Raw genomic sequence first — 9627 nt, 5'->3', positions numbered from 1 at the left:
ACCTTGATAGCCATCCACCCCTTTGTTCCTTTTTTTCTCCTCATAGAGTGAAAAATTTCTTGAGCTATCACTATGTTGTCCAAACTTTGCCTTCCACGGATGAAACTGCATTGATTAGGGAGGACAATGTTATTCATGTGAGGCCTTAGTCGTTGAGCCAACAACTTCGTCACTATTTTGTAGATGACATTGCATAAACTAATTGGTCTCAATTGATGGATGGAGGTTGGGTTATCAACCTTAGGGACAAGGCAGAGGAGAGTTTGGTTAACCTCTTTGATTTTGGTAGGATTACTAAACACATCCTTAACAAAAGCACATACACTACTCTTAATAACTTTCCATTGTGATTGGAAGAAAATAACGTGTATACCATCAGTCCCAGGTGCCTAAAATGGTTGCATGTTGAACACTGTTTCTTTAATTTCCGAAACCGAAGGGCTTTTGTGGAGTAGCTCAAAGGAAGTGGAAGTTATCCTGGGAAAGCAGCCCGAAACAAGAAAGGGAGAAGAGATACTGTCAGCTGAATACAATTTCTCAAAAAAATCAACAGCCATTTCCTTCACCACATCGGGTTCAGCATGCTAGGCTCCGTGATCATCTTGCACCAAGTGATTTTTATTTTGCCTCCTTCTGACATTAGTGGCTGTATGGTAGAAACGGTCATCCCCATCCCAAAAGACTAACCAATTACATCTAGACCGTTGAAACAGATTAAGCTCCTCTTGAGCGTAGATGGTTTGAAGTTCATTCCACAGCTGGCCTTTAAGCCTTTCTAGGTTATGGTCAGCCGAATCACCCAGCTCCCTATTTATCCCCATCAGTCTCGCATGCAAAGTATGTTTCCTCCATAGGTGCTCCTTAAAAATTGAACAATGCCAAGTTGTAGCTTCATTCTCAAACTTCTGTCTTGCCTGTACCCAATCTGAATTTCCATCCCAGCTCTCTTCGACGATGACTTTGAAATCTTGTCTAGTCAGCCAAGAAGCAAGAAAACGAAAGGGTTTCGTTTCTCTACTTCCAGGGTTTCGCTCCCTATCTCTCAATAGCAGTTGACGATGGTCCGAGTTAAAGAAAGAAAGGTGAAAAACATATCTCTGTGGAAAGGCTAGCATTCCTTCTACATTCGATACAGCCCTATCTAGACGTTCGAATAGATTACCACGTCTCCAGGTGAAAGGTAGGCCAGAGTGGCCAAGATCCTCGAGGTTGCAGATGTCTAGGCAGGTGGTAAATTCTGGTATGCTTCGTTGACAGGGAGGTTTCCCTCCTTTTTTTTCATATGCATGGGTGACTGAATTGAAATCACCTAGTAGTAACCATGGAGTAGGTCCCCTTTGACAGAGCCTATGTATATCAGACCAGAGAGCTCTACGCTCCACTCTGCGAGGACTAGTGTAGATAAGGGTGATATTTTCTTCTTTCCCCGTCTGTTTCCACTGATACTAGCATGCATGAATTGATGCTGAGATTCAAGAACCGCTACCTCCACATCAGATTTGTTCCACAAAAGCCAAAGGTCACCAGAGAATCCTACGGGGTCTTGCTTATGGAATACATCAAACCCCATTTGTTTAATCTTTCTAGTGGCTTTGGTCCCACTAATCCTAGTTTCCAGCAAAGCTAAAACTTTGATGTCATACTTCCTTACAATATCTCTGATGAGACAGGTCAAACCCTTTTTGTTAGCTCCGCGACAATTCCAAGAGCAGACTGATATAGAGACATGCATGGATAGTAGAAAGGCATAAAGCCCTGACCTCAAAGGTCACAGTGGAAGCGAACTCCTCCCAATAGTTGTAGGCTTCTATCAAGAGTTGCCTCATTTTCTTCTGCTATATGATACTTCATCGTTTCCAGTATATCCCTTTCTCTTTCCATTCTACTTTGATGATTTTTCGCAACCTGAATGGGGTCTGGTGGAGCGTAGGTATCAGAAATTATACCCTTTTCCTTTCCCTCGGTTCCATGCATTAGGTTACGTTGGGCCACTGCATGGCTTTTCCTTGGGGACAAAACTCCACTGTCAATTCTCTTTCCTCCATGTGTACTCCCCTGAATGGTTGTGAGTGACTACTTAAGGATGGGTCCCACCTGTCAAGCCCTCCCTTTTGTTTCCTTCTTTTCGTTATCTTTCTTCTTCCTTTCTTCTTCTAACACCACCTTCCGTATCGATTTACCTGTGTTATTTGCAGTAACCACTGTTAAGGAAGTATGTTCCTCGATTTGCATAACTGAGGAAGTCCCCTTCGAGGCATCTGTTCCCTTTGATTCTAGCTGGTTAGCTTTTTGATTCTGCACAGCAGGTACAGGCATAGGCACAGACAAGGCTGCAGCTGGTTGGGCAGCAGTCCGTTGACCTTGGTTACTTGGATTTTTTGTCTGGTACACCGTTCCTCTTCCTTGGTTCGCCGAAAAAACTCTTGGCCGTCGTCCTCTAGTTGGCCTTTGAACCACCATCCAGGCACTAAAGGCATCATCATCATCCTTCTCCTTACCTTCCATACGTCCTTCGTCACTACTCCGTTCTGTCTGTGGTAGTATTGATACTGGTTTTTGTGGTTTCACAGCATCTTTCGCCCCACCATTACTGCAGATATCCTTCCGACGACTATATTGCCCGCACGCAAAGCAGACCATGTGTAGTCCCTCATATCCCACCTGGTACACCTTCCCTATGAACTGGAATTTGGACAGTAGACTCTTTCGGAGGTCTATCTCAACACAGATTCGAGCGAACCTTGCTCTATCTGTTACCTCTCCTTGAACTCCCTCCACCTTCTTTAAAGAATTTTTGTCTATCTTTAAGGTCCTACCAAAAATACCTCCTATCTTCCAGAGATGGTTTGAAGAATATAATTCAATAGGTAGACCAGGGATTCTTAACCATACCGCAAGCTTCTTGAAGGATTCATCATAAGGATCAAATAATGGCCTCCAGCGTTGCACCACCACATAGTGATCAGCCACTATCCACGGACCTTCTTGGAGCACATGGAAGTAGTCTTTTTCCTTTTTGTAAGCTTACAACTTCTTGGAGGACTGCCATTACTGAAGACACAATAATGTTCTCATGCATGTCTCTTCTTCTCTTCTCGACCGTCGATTCCCATCTCATCTCCTCTTCACCACTGGGTGACCCCACTTTCTAAGGGGGCAAAGCTTCTAGTAACTTCTACATGAAGGAGCTTGTTTAGTTAAGAATCAGGAAAAAAACTGATCTAATGGTGACCGGGTTTAGTTACAACTGTTGCATGTCCGGTCCGAATGGTGACCCGGTTTAATTACAACGGTCCCAAACAATTTTGAATTACAACGGTCCCAAACATCTGTTGTTCGTCAATTTGAATTACAACTGTCCAACGACTCATTTTTTGGGCGTCAAAAGTCGTTTGGTGCATTTCATTGCCGCCATAAATATCCACTAATCTCTCTCTCTCATTTCTTTTGTTAAACCCTCTCTATTTTCTTCTGTTAAACTCACTCTCGCTCGCTAATTTCTTCTGTTAAACTCACTATCGCTCACACTCATTTCTTCTGTTAAACTCACTCTCTCTCTCTCGCCCAACATGTCTTTCTCTCTCATCTGTAGGAAGAGAAAACGATGCCCCAAGATCTTCAGATTCCACTCCTTCGCTGACCATGGTTGCCCCATCACACCTTCTGGTCCCTTTCGCGACAACGTTCGCTTATTTCTTCAAGAAGCGGGTTAACTCCAAGATTACACTGTCTCTGGCAACCCCCTATGGTGCACCCTTCTCAACCGCAACGAGACTAACCTCACAGCTCCTCTCTACACCATCGAAGAGGACGTTAATCGGTCTTCCAATCCCTTCTACGATCATTGCCGCTGTGCAGGTACGTTTACAATTTCCAATTTTTACCTCTTGGGATTCGTTTGGTTGATGATTCTTGAACTGGGTCGGTTCGATTTTGCAAGAATTTTGATTTTTTTTTCTGAATTGGGCATGCGTCTTTAATTTGTTCGAGTCTTGAATAGGGTTATCTTTTTTTCGTGCTTTCTTTGACGTCTGTTGTGGTTGATGTCATCGTGATCAATATCTCTGAATATGGTTTTTCTTTTGATAATAAAGTTGATATGGATTGGTCGCCAATTTTGGATTTTATTTTTATTTTTTATTTTGTAATGGTTTGGATTTAGCTAGTGATTCGTGAATTTAGTTTTGTTTTGCTAGAATATTGATTTATTCTGAAAAGGGTTCGTTGGAATTTTGATGATTTCTACCACTTCTAGTTTTTATAATTATGATTTAGTTCTCTCTTTTAATTTTTTCGTGCTTTCTTTGACATCTGTTGTGGTTGTTGTCATCGTGATCAATATCTCTGAATAGGGTCTTTCTTTTGATAATGAAGTTGATATGGGTCGGTCGCCAATTTTGGATTTTTTTTTTTAGATTTAGCTAGTGATTCGTGAATTTAGTTTTGTTTTGCAAGAATATTGATTTATTCTGAAAATGGTTCGTTGGAATTTTGTTGATTTCTCCCACTTCTGGTTTTTGTAGTTGTGATTTAGTTCTCTCTTTTAATTAGAAACTGAAAGGGGTTGCTATTGATACTGATAGTGTGATACCAATATGTGGATTTGTTTGTTTTATGTTGGTAGGTTGGAGTGGCCATTATGTATCAAAGAGAAGGTACCATTTCATAATCCTGATGGACAACGGGTGGCATAAACCCTTAATTGAAGGTGCTCTTGATAATCAGAGTCATCTCTTGCATGGGGTTATTCACTGCAACGGATACAATCATTTGCTTCGTCTCAATGGCGTAGAAGGGGGTTCTAGAGTTCTCAGTGGGAGAGAGATCATGGATCTCTGGGACAGGATCTGCATCAATCTTGGAGTAAGGTAAGTGTTGTAATATAGTAAGAAAATAATTAACTCATTTATTAGTTTCATTTTTGGAATTCAATATTTATTTGTCTATTTTCTTCGTATGGCAGGAAAATTACAGTGCAAGATTCTTCCAGGAAGAGATATATGGATTTTCGGTTACTTCATGGAGTTGCTTATGGGAACTCTTGGTATGGTCGATGGGGCTATAGATTTTGCCGTGGAAGCTTCGGTGTAACTGAGTAAAATTACTATCAAGCAATAGAGGCTCTTGGTACTTTGGACCTTGAAAAGATTGTAAAAGATTTCAGCGAGACAAAGTGCGTTGATTTCCGCTTGGGATCCTCCCTTGGAATGACGGTGCACGCCTCTGATATGATATGGATATATGAACTGTTCTGTTATGATATCTGCTATATGTTGTATTTGTATACTCTGTATCTGACTTTCGTGCAGGAGTGAGCCAGGGGTATGGACAATTCTCTATAAACCTGGAGCTTATTGAGATTTGTAATCTCACCCCTCGTTGGGGAAATATTTTCAGGTGCCCAGATTCCCGGTAAGTCCTCACTAGGCAGGGACGCGACACATGGCTGAGACGTTGGTGCCAGATCAGTCTTTTTGAGTAGCTGTAGGCTACTAACCTTTTGGAATGCATTTATTTCATTTAGTATTTCCGCATTTGATGGATCATGATATTGATTCTTTATTTTGTATATGGCCTGTATATGTCTTGTACATGTCTGTCAGTTGATGCATGTACATTTGGGTATTCAGGCACGTTATATGATGATGTATTATTCAATTATGATTTCGTGTTGGATTGCATGCTGCTTAGGATAGTGGCACGGAGCCAAGTTTTGCATGCGCCCGTGGATGGGTATCTGTGTATATTTGGATGACTGGTACTTCTGGATATATATATTGTCTAACTGTTTATCAGGAAATGCTTTTGAGTGGGATTGGAAAATCCCCAGTTGTCCGATTTATAAAGGAAACTCTGCCCGATTTTCGTTTACGCCTAGTAAGAATTAAAGCAGAAAAAGAAAAAGTTAGCTCGTATTTTTTGTAAGTTAAGTCTTCCGCTGTTTCTGTTTGTATCATATGTATGATAATTGAACCGGCTCGAGACGGGAATGTTACATTTATGGTATCAGAGCAGTTTCCCTAGGAAAGTCTGTGATATATTGCATAAACTGTTCGGGTTGGGATATTCTTGAGTTTTTCCTGGAGTACTATGATATGCATGTCTGATCACTGAGTGTGAGCATAGCTAACTCATTCCTTTGTGTAAAATGTGCATAATTATAGTTCGTCCAAGGAGGACTCCTGATCCTCCCATAGATCCGACAGATCCGATTTTAGCAGATTTAGCCAGACCCCGTGTAAATCAGCGGGCAAGTACTTCAACATGATAACGGCCTTAACTGCTATGCAACAAAATATGGCTGCAGCTAGGCAGCGAGAGTTGGAAGTGATGATGAAAGCAAATCAAGATATGTTAGAGGCCAATAGGTTGGCGAACCAAGAAATGATGACAACAAGTAGACTGGCAAATGTAGAAATGATGAGGTTACTTCTGGCTGAGGTGAGGGCTGGTGGTCAAGGTCCACAGCAGTAGCCTTTGCAATAGCCACAGCCTGAGCCCCAGCCTATTCCTCCTCCTCTCAATCCCATTGTAGTAGAGGGTGAAGGAAATAATGACCTAAATGAAGAGTCCAGTCACAGGGGCGGTGTGGCACTGCCAGCCACTAACAGAGAGCAGAGAGAAAGAATGCTAAATGCATTCCGTAAACATGCATCACCACATTATAAAGGCGGCATTGATCCTATTGCTGCAATTCAGTGGTTGGAGGAGTTGGATCGTATTTTTACTGTTATGGAGTGTGATGATCAGCAGAAATTACTGTATGCTTCCTATATGCTGCAGAGTGACGCAACCGATTGGTGGAGAAATACCCGTCATCCCTTGGAATGTCAGGGTTATGCTATTACCTGGCCATTATTTGAAAGGCAATTCTTGTTGAAATACTTTCCGGGGATAAGGAAGAAGGGTGAATTTGAAGAACTAAAGTAGGGCCAGATGTCTATTGATGAATATCTAAATAAATTTAATAAGCTGGCCAAATACTCTCATTTCCAGAGAGCTCCACCTACTGAGGATGATCTGGTGTTTAAATTTCATAGGGGACTACATGATAACATCTCTGAAAAACTTGCAGGACACTCTTTTGATACTTTTGCTGCACTCGTCAAAAAGTGTAAAAACATTCAAGAGTACTATAGAAGGAAGCATAAGGACCAAGCTGCTCCTAATTCTGGCCCTAAAAATACTTCTGGGAATTCTAAAGGAAAAGTTTTGCAGGTTAAACAATCTGATGGTAAGTTCAAGAAGGATGGAAACTCAAAGACTGGGAATTTTAAAACTGCTTCTCAATGCTCTACATGTAGCAAAGTTCATGCTGGGGTTTGTAGGAAAGAGAAAAGACTGTGTTACAAATGTGGCCAACCTGGGCATTTTATTAGGGACTGCCCCTTTAATGGGGACAGTTTTCTACTATTCAGGCTACTCCAGCTCCTATTGTGGTTGAGGAACCATCTCTACCTCTCCCACCTCCAGTTGCCCGAGTATATGCAGTGACTCAGCAAGAGGCGGAGAGATAAGCTAGTTTGGTACGAGGTATGATTTATATTCGTGATGAAATGCTTAGTATTTTGTTTGATTTTGGTGCCACACATTCTTTTATTGCTGATTATGTAGACGATGCATTTGGTCTGCATATAGTAAAAATGAAAAATCCTATTGTTACGGCTGTGGGAAAAGTTTTTGAGGAAAAATATATTTGTGAAAATGTGAAGTTCAAGTATGAAGGCAGGGAATATTCTGCCGATTTTATCGTCTTACATCTTGCCTCGATGAATTTAATCTTGGGGATGGATTGGTTGTCTAAGTACTGTGTGAAGATTGACTGTTGCAGTAAAACCATTTATGTCTCATCTCATGATGAAGAGAGGGAGTCTCCTTATTTGTCTGTACTTCAGGTTGTAAAGGCCTTGAAGGGAGGAGATTCCGGATTTGTTTTGTTAGGAGGTCTGGTTGGTGTCAACAAGGAGCCAATTTCTGCTATTCCAATTGTCTCCGAGTTTGAGGATGTCTTTCCGGATGAAATTCCGCACTTTCCTCCAGAGAGGGAAATTGAATTTGCAATTGATTTGTTGCCTGGCGTGGGGCCTATCTCTCTTTCCCCATACCGGATGTCACCTCTTGAATTATCTGAATTGAAGAAGCAGATTGAAGACTTGTCCAGTAAGAATTTTATTAGACCGAGTGTGTCTCCGTGGGGAGCACCGGTGATCTTTGTTAAAAAGAAGGATGGGTCTATGAGATTATGTACTGACTACCGGCAGTTGAACAAGGTTACAGTTAAGAATAAGTATCCTTTGCCGCGTATAGATGATTTATTGGATCAGTTGCGTGGTGCGACTGTATTTTCTAAGATTGATCTCCGGTCCGGGTATCATCAGATCCGGATAAAACCGAATGATGTTCCGAAGACAACTTTCAGGTCCCGTTATGGGCACTATGAATACCTGGTTATTCCTTTTGGGCATACCAAAGCACCAGCCGTTTTCATGAGTTATATGAACCGGATCTTTAAAGCCTATCTGGATCAATTTGTGGTTGTCTTTATTGATGACATATTGATATATTCCAAGAGCAAAGAAGAGCATTCTGAGTATTTGAAGATTGTTTTGCAAATTCTGAGAGAGCATCAGTTGTATGCTAAGCCATCAAAGTGTGAATTCTGGATTTCTGAGATACAATTTCTGGGCCATGTCATCTCATCTGAGGGAGTGGCAGTGGACCCAAGTAAGATTGAAGCAGTATCAGAATGGGAACGTCCTAAAAATATTAAAGAGATCAGGAGTTTTCTTGGTTTGGCTGGGTATTATAGGTGTTTTATTGAGGGATTCTCACGGATGGTACTACCTTTGACACGGTTAACCCGTAAAGAGAACCCATTTGTGTGGACCCAAGAATGCGAAGTGAGCTTTCAAGAGCTAAAAAGGAAGTTGACCACAGCTCCGGTATTGATATTGTCGGATCCTAAAAGTAAATTTGTGCTGTATTGTGATGCTTCTAAGTTTGGGTTAGGCTGTGTGTTAATGCAGTTCCGTCAGGTGGTCGCTTATGCTTCTCGACAGTTAAAACCGCATGAGGAGAACTATCTGACATATGATCTTGAGTTGGCAGCCGTAGTGTTCGCATTGAAAATCTGGCGACACTTTCTATACGGGGCTGATTTCATTGTTTATAGTGACCACAAAAGTCTAAAATATCTGTTTGATCAGAAAGAGTTAAATATGAGGCAACACCGATGGGTGGAATTTCTGAAGGATTATGATTTTGAATTGCAATATCACCCGGGTGAAGCCAATGTAGTGGCTGATGCGTTAAGCAGAAAAGCGCTTGGTATGGCCAATTTAATGATTTCTGAGTATAATCTGATTGAGAAGTTCAGGGATCTTCGCATCCCTGTGAATACAGAGGATAGTCCGCGTTTATTGACTATTACGGTTGTCCAGAACTCATTAGTGGAGCAGATCAAAGAAGCTCAGTTGCTTGATGAAGAAATTCAGTCTATGAAAGAACAGGACTTTGTGTCCACGGATAGGTTCGGTCTTAATTTCTACAATGATCGGATCATTGTTCCGAAAGGTCAGATGGTAGATGAGATATTGGCTGAGGGTCATATGGGTAAGTACACTATCC

The 9627-nt window shown here is 41.5% G+C and overlaps 1 protein-coding gene across 1 annotated transcript; it reads right to left on the bottom strand.

The window, feature by feature from the left end:
• Positions 1-584: 584 nt before the first annotated feature.
• Positions 585-3644, bottom strand: LOC133284682 (uncharacterized). The gene is made up of 4 exons (XM_061481754.1): positions 3551-3644; positions 2181-2981; positions 1487-1713; positions 585-1439 (listed from the first exon to the last, which is right to left on the bottom strand). Exons 1-4 carry the CDS (start codon positions 3642-3644, stop codon positions 585-587), a joined length of 1977 nt encoding a protein of 658 aa, XP_061337738.1.
• Between the last annotated feature and the right edge of the window lie 5983 nt (positions 3645-9627).

This window comes from Gastrolobium bilobum, unplaced genomic scaffold (genome assembly GCF_033153095.1).
Source record: "Gastrolobium bilobum isolate Gb01-03AN ecotype WA unplaced genomic scaffold, APGP_CSIRO_Gbil_v1 utg6879, whole genome shotgun sequence".
Lineage (NCBI taxonomy): Eukaryota > Viridiplantae > Streptophyta > Magnoliopsida > Fabales > Fabaceae > Gastrolobium > Gastrolobium bilobum.
The sequence above is the reverse complement of the archived record's forward strand: the minus strand, read 5'-3'. Positions and strand labels throughout refer to the sequence as shown.